The sequence below is a fragment of the Vitis riparia genome, chromosome 19 (genome assembly GCF_004353265.1).
Source record: "Vitis riparia cultivar Riparia Gloire de Montpellier isolate 1030 chromosome 19, EGFV_Vit.rip_1.0, whole genome shotgun sequence".
Taxonomy (NCBI): domain Eukaryota; kingdom Viridiplantae; phylum Streptophyta; class Magnoliopsida; order Vitales; family Vitaceae; genus Vitis; species Vitis riparia.
Window position 1 is genome coordinate 9,345,296 of NC_048449.1, and position 16,092 is coordinate 9,361,387.

General features: G+C 35.9%; 3 protein-coding genes across 6 annotated transcripts; 1 reads left to right on the forward strand and 2 right to left on the reverse strand.

The window, feature by feature from the left end:
* Positions 1–857: 857 nt before the first annotated feature.
* On the forward strand, positions 858–1,943 carry LOC117909381 (early nodulin-like protein 1). Its single transcript, XM_034823401.1, has 2 exons — positions 858–1,185; positions 1,359–1,943. The coding sequence occupies exons 1-2, from the start codon at positions 987–989 to the stop codon at positions 1,790–1,792; spliced, it is 633 nt and encodes a 210-aa protein (XP_034679292.1). The 5' UTR covers positions 858–986; the 3' UTR covers positions 1,793–1,943.
* LOC117909380 (poly(A)-specific ribonuclease PARN) lies at positions 1,635–8,108 on the reverse strand. 4 transcript variants are annotated; one of them, XR_004650349.1, is made up of 8 exons: positions 7,698–8,108; positions 7,069–7,199; positions 6,140–6,468; positions 4,372–4,482; positions 3,879–4,005; positions 3,526–3,796; positions 2,004–3,047; positions 1,635–1,903 (listed from the first exon to the last, which is right to left on the reverse strand). XR_004650349.1 is itself a non-coding variant. In XM_034823400.1 (8 exons), exons 1-7 carry the CDS (start codon positions 8,069–8,071, stop codon positions 2,186–2,188), a joined length of 2,205 nt encoding a protein of 734 aa, XP_034679291.1. In that variant the 5' UTR covers positions 8,072–8,108; the 3' UTR covers positions 1,635–1,903; positions 2,167–2,185. The 4 variants fall into 4 exon arrangements, 3 of the variants coding, with proteins under 3 accessions (XP_034679291.1, XP_034679290.1, XP_034679289.1); XM_034823400.1 differs by having other exon boundaries at positions 2,167–3,047; XM_034823399.1 differs by lacking the exon at positions 1,635–1,903 and having other exon boundaries at positions 1,987–2,080; positions 2,167–3,047.
* Positions 8,109–9,354: 1,246 nt separating this feature from the next.
* Positions 9,355–16,066, reverse strand: LOC117908429 (probable ribosomal RNA small subunit methyltransferase B). Its single transcript, XM_034822009.1, has 18 exons — positions 15,902–16,066; positions 15,329–15,391; positions 15,071–15,225; positions 14,729–14,842; positions 14,187–14,252; positions 13,343–13,426; positions 13,178–13,264; positions 12,794–12,885; positions 12,655–12,715; positions 12,333–12,392; positions 11,789–11,849; positions 11,251–11,358; positions 10,960–11,078; positions 10,787–10,858; positions 10,577–10,662; positions 10,160–10,256; positions 9,895–10,033; positions 9,355–9,804 (listed from the first exon to the last, which is right to left on the reverse strand). The coding sequence occupies exons 1-17, from the start codon at positions 16,020–16,022 to the stop codon at positions 9,902–9,904; spliced, it is 1,578 nt and encodes a 525-aa protein (XP_034677900.1). The 5' UTR covers positions 16,023–16,066; the 3' UTR covers positions 9,355–9,804; positions 9,895–9,901.
* Between the last annotated feature and the right edge of the window lie 26 nt (positions 16,067–16,092).

Here is a 16,092-nt window from a genome sequence, read left to right on the forward strand (position 1 = left end):
ACTTAATACTTAATAGAAATAAAATAATAAAACATAAATAACTTAATGCTATTAAGTTGTATTTAGGCAGTTTTTGTTTTTTACTTAAGTCAAAATAAAACTTAATTTAATTTAATTCTAAATAAAATAATAATAATAAAAAAAAACACCTTAATACTTAATATTCTTAAGTATTAAGTATCAATAGGGTGAAAGTTGTGTTGAGTTTGTATTTTGATTATTTCAAAAAGTTATTTTTAGTATTTAACAAAAAATCAAATATTTTAATTTTTTTTATCCAGTTGAAAATTTTTAAAAATAAGTATTAAGTTGTAAAAAAAAAAAATCAAAACACGGATGATTTGAAGTCTAAAAGCAAATTGTATCTGCATTAACTTAAAAAAACATATACTAAGAGTTAAATTAAGTTCTCTAAGGTTTTTTTTTGGCAACAATGTTACCCTATTTCATTTGCTTTTTACTCCAAAAAAACATTGCAAGAAGTTGTTAAAAGTTCATCATCTTAAACTTTTGCCTGCTAAACATTCTTAACCTGGATATTATTTGAATTTTTTTGGTGAAAAAAATGACCTTCAGGCTTTAATTGTTGTGGTGAAGCAGTCAGCTTTTCCCTTTGGGTCACTAATAATGTAAGGTGGTGTGAGTGGCCCCAACAAAGCCAATTCTAGCTACTTGAAGATTGCCTTCTTGGCTCCAAGAAGTTCTTCAAACTTTTTTCTTCTTCTTTCCATAGATGATGATGATATGCTAAGTAAACCAATGTCTAGTTCAGGCTTTAACCACCCAGCCCCACTACCCACCTCTCTCTCTCCCTCCCTCCCTCTCTCTCTCTCTCTCTCTCTCTCTCTCTCTCTCTCTCTCTATTCTCAATCCATGAGAGAAATAACTGACTTAACCGCTATCCCACTACTTTGTATATAACCAAAAAATCCCTAATTCGCAGAGAGTAACCTCAGTTGCATTGCTTTTCTGCAGAAGAGTTAGTCATGGCTTTCCTTTTAGCAACAAAAATCTGCAACTCTGCTTTCTTTACGTCTCTTTTAGTCTCCACTGCTGTTGTCTCTGTGTCCTCGTACACCTTCCAGGTGGGGGGTGAGGGAGGTTGGACCAAACCTACAGGAAATGAGACAGAAACTTACAATGGCTGGGCTGAAAAGAACAGGTTCCATGTCGGTGATTCTGTGTGTAAGTCAAGGAGCATTGTAAGCTTGTGTGGTTTTAAAAAAGTTCAATTCTTTTATTTCAAGGTTTTGAGTCCTCTCTTTTCCTGCATTTTCTCTGCAACCAAATGGAGCCTTAGTGTTGTGATACTACAGATGAATTTGCTTGCTTTGTTTTCCTGTTTGTGAATGTTTCAGATTTCAAGTACCAGGAGGACTCAGTGCTGGTAGTGAACTACACAGATTACACAAACTGCAACACCTCAAACCCCATCTCCAAATTCGAAGATGGAAACACTCTCTTCCGATTGGATGGCCATGGGGCTTTCTATTTCATCAGTGGCCAGCCTGATCACTGCCAGTCAGGTCAGAAACTGATCATTCGAGTAATGGCCCAATCCGAAGTCAAGCCTCCAGAGCCAGCACCTTCACCTAAGACTGATGGATCTGCATTTTCACCTGAAGCCGCTTATGTATCTGCACTTCCGCCTAAAGCCGGTGGTGGGAATGACCGGAGCTCTTTCAACTGGGTGCCACCGCCGTCGCTAAATTCCACCACCAAGTTGTCTATAGCATCATATTTTGTGACCGCCCTTGGCGGAGTCTGGATCATTCTCTATTTGTTCATTTAAGAGCAATAGGCAATGTGGATGATTTTCATTTTTTGCTGTAGTTTTAGTTGATTGATGATTGCCTTGTCTGAGACCTTCATATCATGATCCATGTAGTTTCAGTTCACTTAGCTGCAGATGATTAATTTGAAAGAAACAATCATTTCATTTATATCCAAAATTGTAAATTGCCATTGATGCATATATGTTTCATGTACAGAAAAATGCTTACTCAGATTGAGAAGACTGGTTCAAATAAAGACAAGTAGTTCTCTCGACTTTTGTATACATAAATGAATTACAAGGATCCTGTTAAAATACAGGGTTAAAGATTTTATTCTATTTTGTTAAAATATGAAAAGACATGAATCAGGGAATTGCATTTGGAAAATTACCTACAATGAGGCCAGAGGCTCATAAATTTGTAGTTCTCATATGCTTGCTAAGCTTGGTTTGGGCAGCATACAAAGAATCTATGATTTCACTACCTGAGTTACGGTCATCTGAAAGATTATCTATCACATCTTCGATCTTCCTGGTCTTGCTTTTAGCAGCAGAATCAGAAGCAGCATCAGTGGCTCCATTTTCTTTGCTGAAACTTTCGTCTTCTTGAGTCTTCACCTTTTCTTTTGATTCAATTAATTTGGTTTTCCATTTAATGCCAACAGCCTTGGCCTGATCTGCAAACATAACTTTGGAGATGGGTGAGCTACAAATCTCTTTGTAAGTTTCATAGCTGGCAGCACAAGTGTTTCCACCTTCCAACAGTACTGAGAGGGGATGCAAAACTGAGATTGGATCTTGAATTGTCTCTAAGGTTTCTTTTAAAACCAGAAAGTCAGCCACCAACTCTGGCTTGCTGAATTGAACAAAAACTGCAGTTTCATCCAAGTGATAGATGGTAGTAACAGAAATTGGACCAAAAACTTTAGAGATACACTCTCTCATCTTCTTTGATGAGAGTTGGGAAGGAAATCCCCATACTATGACAATATTAGAGAACAAAATCTTTGGGTACCGCCTTTTCAGGTTATAACAAACTGTAGTTGCCGCAATTCTGTTTCCAGTACTTAGATCAATAATGTCTCCATTAACCCAGCTGAAGTAGAGGTGATTGACATACTTCTGGAGATTTTTATTGTGGGCCAAGTTTGCTGAGGAAGAATGTTTCTTGAAATCAATTCCTAAATTACTGCATGCCTGAGCAAAGACACACCCAGTCATAAAAGCATCATAGCCAGCTTCATGCTTGGCTCCGGAGTTCCAGTTGGAGGACCTGCAAACACATTTTAAATTTAGAGTCAGAAAAAGAAATGACAAATAACTGGCTCATCTCAGCTTAGAGAACAGGCAGGGATAAGTAGCAATGTATTGTTCTGAGGTCATCGTTATGTTCTTGAAAGGAAGGCTATCCATTTTTGTTTTCTTATTCCATCTTTTCCTCAATCAACTTTCATATATGTTTTGAAGAAAAGAACACATGTCACACTTCACTACAAGAAAGGTTGTCAAACTTATTAACTAACTCTAAACAGAGGTGCATGCTGCTGTGTTCAGATTTATAAGTAGCAACATCTAGCACCTGCATCATGTAGGGCTTTGACACTTGTCTCTGTGTCAACAAATTAGATGTAATAATCATTAAAGCACTTGATTTCTTACTTTAAATTTAAAGTTCTAAGATTCAAATAATGTCATATTGTAACAAAATAGTAGAATTCCATATCCTAGAAGGAAAACTAGGGAAGCCAAACCTCATATCATCCACTTGCACCTCAACTTCAACCCATGGCTGGAAAGCCAAACCCGAGTTTTTGGAACTGGAAGCAATTTGCGGACACAATGAGGCAAATGCCTTCGATAGTGATGTGCTACCATTCTTCATCAGATGCTTAAGTACATTATTTGTATTCAAGAGTATTTTTGTATCAATCATGTATGGGAAGTACTTGTGAATAGAGGAGACAAAATCTTCAGCAGTCAATGGAAGAGGTCCAAAGAATTTGTTGTATATGTGTGCAATATCTGTGTCACATAAATAGAGCTTTTGGTTAAATCTTATTCAATATAAAAATAGCCACCAAATAAAAATGATATCTGTTTGCACCTAAAAGGCAATTGTGGCCAACAATCAACTTCTGTTCATAGGAAAGAAGGTCAATGACATGCCGGAACCCAACCGCAGTTTTAATTTTCATCTCTGCTTCTCTGCGAAGCCCATCCTTCACCTCTTTCTGTAGATAAAAATTTGTCTTCAATCAGGTGCAGGTAATGTAATGAACAATACAGATGTTCTTTTTTCATCTCATTCTTCAGCTCAATCATGCTCATATATTAAATGTAGAAGTATCTATCTATCTATCTATCTATCTATCTATATATATATATAAATAATTAACTCCTCCCTCCGTCCAAAGAAATTAATTATTTTGTTGAAATTTCAGAAAGCATAGCCAATCTAATCTTCCATTAATTAATACCTCTTGAAAAGACAAAATACAATATAAACTATAGCTTTAGTGACCTCCATATATTTGTTATATTGCGTGTACAAACTCAATAACAGTTACTTCCCAAAAGTCTTAAGACTCATATCTTACCATAAGTAGGTTCTTGTCCTTGTCAGAGTCTATATATACTATTAGTTCTGAGTAGGAACCATCGCCACTTGAACGGATGTAAACAAGATCTTTAAAATGCTTCTTTATGACCTGTATGTTTTAAGTTTCATAAATTAGTAATGCTAAAATATCAGCAGGTGTAAACTAAACCACTGTGAAAAAACACAAGCATGGTATTTGGTACTGATAACTGTACAAGAAATTAACAAAATGATTAACTTGAACATGCTAGAGAAAAAATAGTAGCCAAAACAAATAAATACAAGTTAACAACCGGGCTATACATGTGTAGTGTAGAAGACAGACATAGCATAAACGAATAATTGCATTGGTTGAAGGGGTAAGCAACAATCTTAAAGAGAGCCATAGATATTCCAATCCTCAAAAATTTACAAACAATGAAGACACAGAATATGAATTTTATGGTCTCATCCACAACAACTTTCAGACAAATCAACTGCACAAGCATAAAAGAAGAGGAAATCCATCAGAAGCAGAGGAAAAGATGCAAGAAGCTAGGAAAATGGAAAGGTTTAATTAACAAATGAATGTAAGAGGTTCACTAATTAAACCACAAACCAAGAGACAATATCAGACATTCAAAATACTAGGCTCTGAAATTGAGAGAGCAGTTTTAATGTCATATACACAAAGTTTAACATTTTTCTGCTCATGAGTATTGAGTGTTAAACATTTCAAAGTGGCTTACACAATGCAGACAACAATCTTATAGAGATTTTCTTCTACTTCTTTTTTTATTCTTTTTTACTTTTTTTTTTTAAAAAAATTGTTTTCTCCATATAAATCAAGCCCCCAAATAAGACGCAAGAGGACATCTTCCAAATGGTCCACTCTGATTCAGAAAAATACCAAATGTAGAGCCCTGTATAGACAATTGAGGCCCTCTATGAGAACCAAGGACTGCCAAAGCACTGCAAACATGATAGCTAATTGGTGGTTTAAATTCATCTTCTGCTCTTAGGTGTATTTTCCATTTATTTGGGTTCTTTCTTCTGACAAATTGATGGTGCTTCCAGTAGGTACTATGTACTGTTGTTACCGACATTTTTATTTCTGCTTTTCCGAAAAGAAAAAGAAAATAAAGAAGAGAGAATTGACTAGAAGTGACTTTAACCATAAATATGACCATGAACTTTAGATCATCCATCTTTATTGATAATCCTGCATAGTTGAAGAGCACATCTGGAGGAAACAGTAGGACTGGGGCTTGATTCTCAGAGTCAAGAAGTTGTTGCTGATGTTTTTATTTCTGCTTTTCCCAAAAGAAAAAGAAAAAGGAAAAAAAGAAGAAGAGAGAATTGACTAGAAGTGGCTTTAACCATAAATATGATCGCAAACATTGGATTATCCATCTGTATTGATAATCCTGTATGGTTGAAGAGCACATCTGGAGGAAAGAGTCGGACTGGGGCTGGATTCTTAGAGTTGACAAAGAAAATGGCTGCATTTTTTAAATTGCCTTTGGTTAACAATTGAAGAAGTGTATGAAGTTAAAAAGAATATGCACAGCCCAATTATATAACACTCAGGAACACAGTTAGAATACCAAGAGGGTTTCTATTTTACCTGTACTCTTTCACATACAAAACATGCCAACATTTTTTAAATTTAACTTGTATTCAAAACTTGAACAATCATAGAGAAATTTTCCTTGAGTGATTCTAGGACAATTTTCTCGCAAGTCACAAACTAGATAATAAAAGATAAACCTAAAATGAAACATTACCAATTGAATCAATCTCAGCTGATGAGCAGTGAACCCATTCAATATAAGAGCTGGTCGCATCTTAAAGAAAATAGTTTGAAATTGTTGCTTCATGTCATTTGAGGTCTCCAGAAATTGAGACCCTCCCTTTCTATCCTGTAATAACTCCTTGCGCCATTCATTGAACCTGTTCTTCATTCTTTCGCTGAAGAGAACATCTGCCACACTAACCAGTGGCGTGTCTCTAACTTCTTTCATGTTACGCCACAATAGTGACATCTCATCATCACATTCGGAATTTAGGCATCTCAGCATTTCATTCTCTTGTTCTCTGGATAAATAAGATACTCCTGAGATCATCCAAGAGTGAAGTCCTCAAAATAAAACCATGACAGATGACACAACAGAATAATATGATATAAATACATTTATGATCAGTGATAATAATCCTAAGCCAAGGGTCTGTACTTGCTGTGGACAGTGGATCACATGGAAGGAAATCAAGATTTTTTGAAGGGAAAGCGCTGCCTCTCATTAAGACAAAAATCCTATTCATTAGTCCTGGTCATTCTGGTCCTGATTATGCAGTGGGCTATGGAGAGGTTCACTTTTTGAGTTCTTCTATGATGTGTAGTGATTTACATATTCTTTTACAGGCCCCTTTCCCTCTCTTCTTTTCCTAATAGCTTTTCTCTTATAATCCTTTATGCCCTGCATTGAAATGGGTTGTGGCCCATTGGCACTTTCAATAAATCCTCACTTTTTGTCTTAACCATCTAAAGAGGGAAATGGAATAGGGGCCATTTAATATGCAAAGGACATATTAAACTTTATAAACATTACAACCCTTCTATCGCAAATTTGCCCAAAAACTTAGATTTCAAAAAATATTTACAAATTAAGGCACAAGAAAGAAAAAGAAAGCTGCATATAGATTGAAAATGAACTACCTTCGTATATACAGGCATTGAAATCAAACTGGTATTTAGCTAGGAAGTCAATTGACGTTGTCTGGCAGAGGAACTCATATGAAGGGCCATCAACTGGAAGCTCTTGCCGAGGAAAAACATAAAAATTGTGCCTGTCAAAGAAGGTCACCATGTAAGATTCATTCATGGGCCCATTTTACATGCAGATGAAATGCATTTAGGAAGATCTACATTATTCTTAAGAAGGTGACAATTCCTTATCTTATACACTTCTTTTCAAGTTCCAAAAGCTATCTCCTTCATTTGCTAATTTGATTTCTTTAAATTGAATACCATGTCCACTGGTAGCACGTCATGCTATAAAGAAGCGTATGTAGAACAGTAGAAGTTTCTTACTTTGAGAAAACATGACAATTATAAGGCCTTTATTTCTACGTTTAACGTTTCTAAGGATACCACACCAAGTCCTCCTTTTGGTTGCCGAGAAAATGCGGCAAACACAATAAATCAAACTAAAAGTTTTCTCAAAAAAACAGAATCCGTCCACCGAACTGACACTGCTACAGCCACCAGAAATAAAAATATTTTAAAATTTAGTTTTCTTTTTCGTTCCTACAACTTTTTCCAGCCAAACAGATCGAAGAACTCACGGATGAGCCACGAAGCAATGCCTAGAACTGTCCCACCGGAAGGGACAAACACCGAACTGGACAACAGCGAACTTCTCCGCCGAGTCCTTAACCTTGAGATACTGAACATCAAACCGATCAAACTCGAAGGATTCTCTCCAAGGAGCGCTGGTGACGCCGGTCATCTCGAGGTCAATGGCCACGAAATCGGCGTCGCGAACATGGCGCCGGAGGTCGGCGAGGGAGGATTCGAAGTTGGACTTGGTAACGTTCTTGAGAGCAAAGGTTGGTGAGGCTGTGGCGGAGGAGAGGAAGCGAACAGTGTCAGGAGAATGGGCAGCTAGGGTTCGGGTTAGGCTTTCGGAGAGAGAACGAAGCAGATGCCATTGCTTCATTCTCTGCGCATCGTTGTTGGGAGGGAGATGACTAGGGCATACACAGAGGATGGGTTAAGGTCCTTAGGGAGGTGTTAGCGAACGACGTCGTTTTAAAATAGGCTGGGCTGAGCTTGTGGGCGTGATTCTTTTGGGCCTTGTGATATAGAACTTTCAGTGTAAGGCCCCATTATTTTATTTTCTTCCTCTTTTCTACTTCTTTTTCCCCTTTTGTTTTTATTATTTATTTATTTATTTTTATTTTTTAATTGAATAATAATTCTAATTTTGGGCTATATAAAAATTTAAAATAATTTTGAGTTTGGATCATAAATGAAATTGGTAAGGAGTGGGACAATGAAAAAATCAATAATATTCTTGATAAGCTCATTGAAATATCGGTAAGAGATGGGTATTTGGTAAAATTTAATGTTTATTACTCAATAACGTAACTTTAAATATTAAGGTTGTTTAATAAATTAACTTAAAACTTATTATAAATTGTCAATTTGACATATTTATTTTTATAAATTATAATTAGGATAAAAAAGGTTGAGTAACAATAATGATTGTGAAGTAGTAAAAAAAGTAAAATAAAAATGTTAACTTAAAAATAAGTTAATTGGTTATATTTATTACTTAAAGTTGTTTTGATTTTAAGCAATACTATTAACTCACTTTTCAAACATACTTAATTTACTTAATGACTTAAATTAAGTTATTAAGCCGTTTTAAGTTATTAAATTGATTTACCAACCATCCGATAGTATTTATATTATTAAGTCAAAATAGAACCTATCAAGTTATCGTTACTAATTTATCACGCATGATACCATGTTTTTAAATATTAAGATTATGTCTGGAAACATTTTCATAAATAGTTTTTAAAAACAGTTTTTAAAAACTATTATTTGACATTTTGTAGAATAAAAAGTCTATTTGAGAATTTAAAATGTACCTAACTTGTTTTCAATGTTTTTAAATATATTTTAGAAATAACTTTAAATGTGATGCTTTATTTTTAATCATTTTATACATTATTTTAATTATTTTTTAAAACAATCATAAGAAAATAAGTAAAAACAAATAAATAAAAAAAATCATGTTTCTTGTTTTTAAAAATAAAAATGGGTTTTTTATTTTTTAGTTGTCAAACGTGTTTTCTTTTCTTTTTTTAAATAGAAAATTATTATTTAAAAAAAAAGGATCAAACAGGACATAAAATTTAATAAAATAAAAATTTTATCTTCATATTAGTATTTATTATTATTTTTTAAAATTTCATTAAAAAAAATTCTTTTATGTTCAGTGATATTGAATATTTATATAAACCCCTACCAGCAATATTTGGTGGAGTGATAACACTCGAGAGATTTCACATGCATAATTTGTAGTAATATTACATTATGGATATTCAGTTGGATATAGGCATTGAGTTAGAGGGGGGTTATGCCACTGCTGCAAGGATGCTGCCTTGGGCCATATCTCTCTGATTCTTCATTCTTGTTGCAGAGCCCCTCATCTTTAAGAACTTGTCCAGTCTCTGTCTCCCAACAACATTCAGTTTCAATTTCACCCAACTCAAGCCAACACATGATGTATCATCCCATACATCAGGTCTTGATTTTTGAGTTAATCCTACAACTCCTGTAGGGTGTACTTCTCAAGCATTTGAGGAAGAGGGTTGGTCCAGGCATGCATCTCTCTTCTTGCTCTGGTTCAGTAATAGAATATATCTGGAGAACCATGGAGTTCTGTCATGCAACAAAAACAGGGTCACAGACCTTTATCCATTGAATCACATCGAGAAAATTCTCAGAGAACTCAGGGGTGGCTTTACTTACATTTGTTTTATGAGGATCGAACCAAACGGGCGGCAAAAGCACCATCTAGTGAATGCTTGACTGGGTTGGAGAAATAAAAACCACCCTCTGTTACAAAATCGGATGGAACATATCTGCCAACAGGATCTATGCAGAATTCCTGGCATTATAAATCATCACTTGCAAAACTAGTTAGAACGTCATTGACAGAACAAGGAAAAACAAACAAAATATTTTTTATCTTCTGCATTTGAAGGCATTTCAAAGTTTGAGTAATCACTCCTACCGGATGCCTCTGAAGAAATGCAGCCACTCTCTCTTCATTCTCTTCGGGATCAATGGAACATGTGCTGTATACTAAGACTCCACCAGGCTTAACCAATCTTTGAAAACAAGACAAACATAAAATAAATAAAATAGAAGACATGTTATCAAAGGCATGCCATTTAGATAAACAACAGCTGAGGCCTGGAGTTATGCTAAAACTATTCATAGTTATAAATTTCATGTAAATTCTATGAATGATTTAAATTTCCAGATTCAGCAAAGTTTGTTGAAGTTTTATTAACCAAGTCATTATGTTGCATCCAATGAAAAACATGATTGTGTTGAATTTCTGTGCAACAATACCTATTTTCTTTAGACAGAGGAAACAAAGAAAGAAAAGAAAAAAACATCAGAAGAGCGGAGTTCTGGATCTCACATGGCAGCAGCATCTAACAGCTCATCCTGTAAATTCTTGAGTTGTTCCATATCCTCTAAACTCCTATTCCAACGCAAGTCCGCTCTCTTTAACAAGTTCAAGAATTAAATAGCATCATTAAAATATTAACCAGTAAAAGACGAGCCCAGAAGAAAAGATCAAGAAAAAAGAGTTTGTTGAACTTGCTGAAAAATAACATCATGCAAATACCTTTGAGAGAACACCCAGTCCAGAACATGGAGCATCCAGCAAAACCTTATCAGACTTCACTGGATTATTTTTCTAAAAAGAAAAAAAGAAGAAGAAAGAATCAACAAAAAAAGAAATTAGATGTTCCAAAAGGTTCGTCGATCTTTCTGCATTTTCTAGGGCGAGCAACTTACGGCAAAGGTACAAAGATCAGCATGAACGGTAGTGATAACATCATCAACTAGGAGCAACTTGGCTGTCTCTTTAAGGATTCTCAACCGACCTTTGTTAATGTCAATTGCATGCACCATACCTAAAATCCAGTAAGGAACATTCCATATCATTCAGAACTAAACTGAGTTTCTCAATAAATTTCACTGGTATTTTCCCTTTTTAAAAGGAAAAGAATAATACTTTTACATGATGCTTCAAAAGTAACAAACACTTCAAGTGCAAGATATGACCTTTCTCAGAGGAAAGATTACCTTGGCCACTTAAACAGGATGCCATAAAAATGGTCTTTCCTCCAGGAGCAGCACAGCAATCAATAATGCTCTCACCAGGTTGTGGATCCACGACAGAAACTACCAGACCTGCAGCAAGGTTGTGTTCTATTAGTAAAGATTGTGCGATTAAACGAGGTTCAAAATAATTGAAATGAAAGATCAGAGCAGAGGAGAACTGAAGCAGAAATAGATTATATTTCAATCTGGAAAACACACACACACACACATGACAGTGCCATTTGTGCTCCGTTTTTCACTTTCATGCTGGCATGGTGCACATACATTTGTGAAAACAAGGCAATGGTGAAGCAAACTTATAAAGAAAAATAACCAAGTAGTGCTATATACAAAAACACATATGCCTTAAGCTTCCAACTGGTTGAGCAAGAATTTACCAGAACCCATGCATATAAAGTTATGTTCCAAGAGAAACAAAAGTTTGAACCAGAAATTCATATCTTATTTTACTCAAACTCTATGCTTTAAGCCATATCTGGTGGAAGTTAGGGTGAATGACCTGCACTTTCATCCTGGACTGAGCATAAACCTTCTTTCAGTAATTGAGCTTGTATGACAATCTGAAGTAAGGAAATCCAGGAAATTAGAACTGGAGAACAGTGAAAAAAAAGGTCAGAATAAAGAACCGGATAATAATGAAAATCAATATTCTAAGTCGCATGAGTGTGATTCCCCCCACCCCCACCCCCACTCCCCTTCTCCCCTTTTTTTTGTAGGAAGCCTTGCAATTAGCTCCACAACACAATAGATGATATAAGTCCAAAGACAAATTTGTATTTGGTTGCAGCTGATCAAGCAATGACCTTAAAGCAACATCAAAATTAATGTGTGATCTAGGAACTCAATCCTGCAAAGAGAATCTTCACAGACTAACAGGTTGAGCTACCTTCAATATTTGCACTGTATTGCAGAGACTAAAGACGTCTGCTAGCAACTAAATAGAACAAAACATAATGCCGGCCACAGTGCCAACATAGCAGGTAGATGGACCTTTACTTTTTCACAAAAGATCAACTTCTAAAGCAATCATATTCAACACTAACCTGCATTCCAGTTCTGATGCGGACAAAATTATCCAAATGTGGAGAAAGCTCATGTGGAACCTGAAGATCAGCACAAGAAAACCGGGATTCCCAGCAGTAAGGCATGACCAGAAAAAGTGAACTTGTGAAAATAACAATTTCAGCAATTTAGCAGCAAAGACCATGGATACAACAAAATATTTCAACAGGCAAGCGCATAAGGGATAATTTAGAACTTTGGAAAATCTTTCACAAGTATATGTTAACAGAGCAAAACAACCCACAGTGGGTCCCTATAAAAGCAACTTCAAATTTTAAGGTCATTATAACATCTGTCCAGCACCTTCAACATTTTAAGCCGCATCACAAGATCAGCTCTTGTAAACCCCTTTCCGCTGTTTGCTCTGACATTAGCATTATAAGAGGTAGCTATGAGATCCACTTAGTAATTAATGGAAAAAAGGTAAAATGTATCAGAATACCTCAGACTAAAACTGGGCTCACTGTTGTTCCATATCATCAATTTAATAGCTTCTTCTTGCCCAAGATACTTTGTCCATCTCCGTACCATCCACTAGAAAGTACAAAAACAGAAAAGCAACAACCATGAGCAGTAACATCATGAACAGCTGAATTTATCCACCTAGATTGTAAGAGAGACTAACAAAGGACCCTTACTCATCAATGAAGATAAATTAGAATAGGGTATGACAGTAAAATATCTCTCCTTGAATATTGGTTTGTACAGAACCATGGATTAATTAAATAGTTTACTTCATCTCAACTAGCTCTTTGTTCACTCCCAGATTATTCGACACAATAAATATATGTTGACATAATAATTCAGGTTGCAGTTACAAACTTACAACTGGATGGGAATAAAGAGTTGCAAGAGCACGTGCTTGTGCACGATCATCGCCTTCGAGTTTAGGTAAAGGAAGGGAGTTTTTTTCCTGCATACCTAAAAGATTAAGCCATACACCAAAATCATGGCGGTTACCATTTGATTATATAAATATAATAGCACAAACCTTAAGCAAAACTAGTTTCCGGAGAATTGCATTGACCATGTTACCAGCACCTGGTCTAAGGGCAACCTTTGCAAGCCTCACATTCTGCAGTTGAAAAAAAAAAAAAAAACCATAGAGAAGACCACTTGAAATTTGACCAAAGGGAATATTTAAAGGAGATTACGGGCCAAAGCTGTGGAAATATACTGGGGCAAAAAATGCTCTAAGCCCAAAATACTTGGCACATTCCTGAGACAGCATTTAAAGAAGAGATTACATGCCAGGGCTGCAATGAGATTGGGATCAGATCTGGTCTCCACCAATATACAAATTGAAAAAGAAATTGGCATCCATAATTTGGTAAGCGTAGGCTACCTCCATTCAAAACATTAAATGACTGAACCATGCTGACAATCAAGTCTGGGAGAAATATTCTACATTCATCTAAGTTATGGTCCTTTGGGTAGGTACAGCGGAAATCAGCTGAGTGGTGATACAATCTTTGAACATATGTTCCAGTCCAAATTTCCCAAGTTAGCAAAATTTGAAATCAATCTATGTCAAACTTTCATTTTTGACTAATGAAAATTACATAAAATAACATATCTCCAACCATCACCCAGTAAATTATCATTGAAATATATCTCTAAATGGCAGATACAGAATGGCAGGTTCCAAATCAAAAGCTCATTATCCATGAATATTCTACTGATTCCTTGAACCGTAAGGGCTACTTCAATTTCCACTGTCATTTATGGTTATCTATCTTAGGAAGAACTTCCTATTGAGAATAAAGCACTTATAATTAAAATTAAAAATAATGATAAGAAATAACTTAGGGGGAAACCAAACTGTAAAGATTTACCTCATCTACAACAGCATATGGTGGCATATCTAGATTGACAATCTCGTAGAAACCAATTCGGAGAATCTAGAACAAAGATGCAAAGAACATGTTAAGATAGAAGGATGAGATACTTCCATTAGATGGAAGTCGTAATGTACAAATAATTGTTTAAGGCAGTTATGCAAACAACAAGGTATTCAGACATTTGAGGATAACTGCATAGTCGACCTCTGAACTGTTTCACCAACATGACAGCCCTACCATTGCAAAAAGAGGTAAAACTTTGACATATGGGAAGGAGGAAATATTGGCATACGGTAGGATTAAATAAGTTCCACAGATCATCATTCGGTTAGCATGCCCCCACATGAACTAGAGCTCATTTGGATGTAAGAATTTCTTTCTTTTACGTGAATGGACATCATGAAAAATCCACAACAAAATATAATGCATGGCTTCTTAAGAATTATTCAACTACTATACTTTCCACACTCTGGCTACTATTCAAACAATATTTTCACCATGCACCACCCATTAGGAAATTTGCAAAACATATATACCTGTAAGAGAAGAGGTTCCATGCTTCTAAATGTTTTTGAATCATGGCATAGCGAAACAATCAGATGGTCAAGGTACCTTCGCCAACGAATAGAACCTCCAACAATATCCGTAACCTAAATTATAAGGAAAAATATATATGGGTTAAACACTAGTATTAAAGCACAGCATGTCATTCCCATAATAAACTATTCCAACAACCAGCACAGATCAATCCACTATTTAGTCCTCAAAATATTAAAGGAGATACAACAAAGCATCATTATCTCAATTTCATCAAAACATACACAATATGATACAAAAGAAAAGATTACAAAACAAGAGGGCAAAAGTGGAAGACACACCAATCTAAGGTCCCGATCATCCAAATCTCGGGTTCGAAAACCAAGAGTTCTTTCAACATAACCCATCTCATTATCACCAGAACCCTTTCCTCTCTCGTTCAAAAGGTCAGCAAAAGCGCCGCCCAGCTCTATTCTCATCAATCTCACTGCAGAGACTGCATAGGCCAAAGATTGTATCATACACCACTAAAAGGCACGCTATGCATGCACAGAGATTAGAGAGACATAAAAAATGTGTAAAAGATAAAAAAAAAATACCAGCTCTATGAGGGGAAATCTCCAAATTGATATCGTATGTTCTGTTGGCATTCCGACGAGTACCTGCTAACCACATTCTGTGGGTGAGTCACAAAAAGAAGCTGCTAAACCAGCCTCAAACAAACACAATTCATGGGCATTCACTACATGGCAATGTTTGAGCCAATCTTCTGTTTGGCCACTGTGAAAACTGAAGCAAAGGCAAGAAAAAATAAAATTATTTTCTCATGCTGCTCATGCTATGTTTGGTTTCGGAGAAAATCTGCAAAAGCAAAAGCCTTCCTTCAACAGAGCCACCGCTTTACTCAGTTTTTTGGAAACCAACACAACGTAAAACATAATATTCAAATTTTGCAGTCTCTAAGCAACCCAATCGTTTTCCTACATATTCTAGGCACCCAACAAAATTAAGTTCCCAATCTTCATACACCGCGGAGAAAATGTGAGCCACCACTCAACTGAGCGTAATAACAAAAGCCTCAATTCAACCGAACCTAAGATAAATTTTTTTCACCAAACCATTTCCTTTTTCCCGCATTTTCTCGGAACCCAAACAAAGTAAACCGAGTTTACCTGTTGACCGAGTTGGAATTGCCGTGTTGGGCCTCGTCTTCGCAACCTTCAAAGGCTTAGAAGAAGTTCTGCGGGCGTCCGAACACCGAATCCTCAATCCAAAGGAGAGCACTTGCGCCATTGGACCTTCGTCCCAGAGGGGGCGAGAGTGAGGTGGGAGATAAAAGCGTAATAAAACGACGGCGTTCGAA

Coding starts and splice junctions, on each gene's coding strand:
- LOC117909381 (XM_034823401.1), top strand. CDS start 987: ATGGCTTTCCTTTTAGCAACAAAAATCTGCAACTCTGCTTTCTTTACG. Junction 1,186..1,358: donor CCATGTCGGTGATTCTGTGT/GTAAGTCAAGGA, acceptor TGAATGTTTCAG/ATTTCAAGTACCAGGAGGAC.
- LOC117909380 (XM_034823400.1), bottom strand. CDS start 8,071: ATGAAGCAATGGCATCTGCTTCGTTCTCTCTCCGAAAGCCTAACCCGA. Junction 3,797..3,878: donor TGGCCACAATTGCCTTTTAG/GTGCAAACAGAT, acceptor TATGTGACACAG/ATATTGCACACATATACAAC. Junction 3,048..3,525: donor GTGCAAGTGGATGATATGAG/GTTTGGCTTCCC, acceptor ATGTGTTTGCAG/GTCCTCCAACTGGAACTCCG.
- LOC117908429 (XM_034822009.1), bottom strand. CDS start 16,022: ATGGCGCAAGTGCTCTCCTTTGGATTGAGGATTCGGTGTTCGGACGCC. Junction 13,427..14,186: donor CATATGCTGTTGTAGATGAG/GTAAATCTTTAC, acceptor TTTCAACTGCAG/AATGTGAGGCTTGCAAAGGT. Junction 12,886..13,177: donor CTCTTTATTCCCATCCAGTT/GTAAGTTTGTAA, acceptor TGTACTTTCTAG/TGGATGGTACGGAGATGGAC.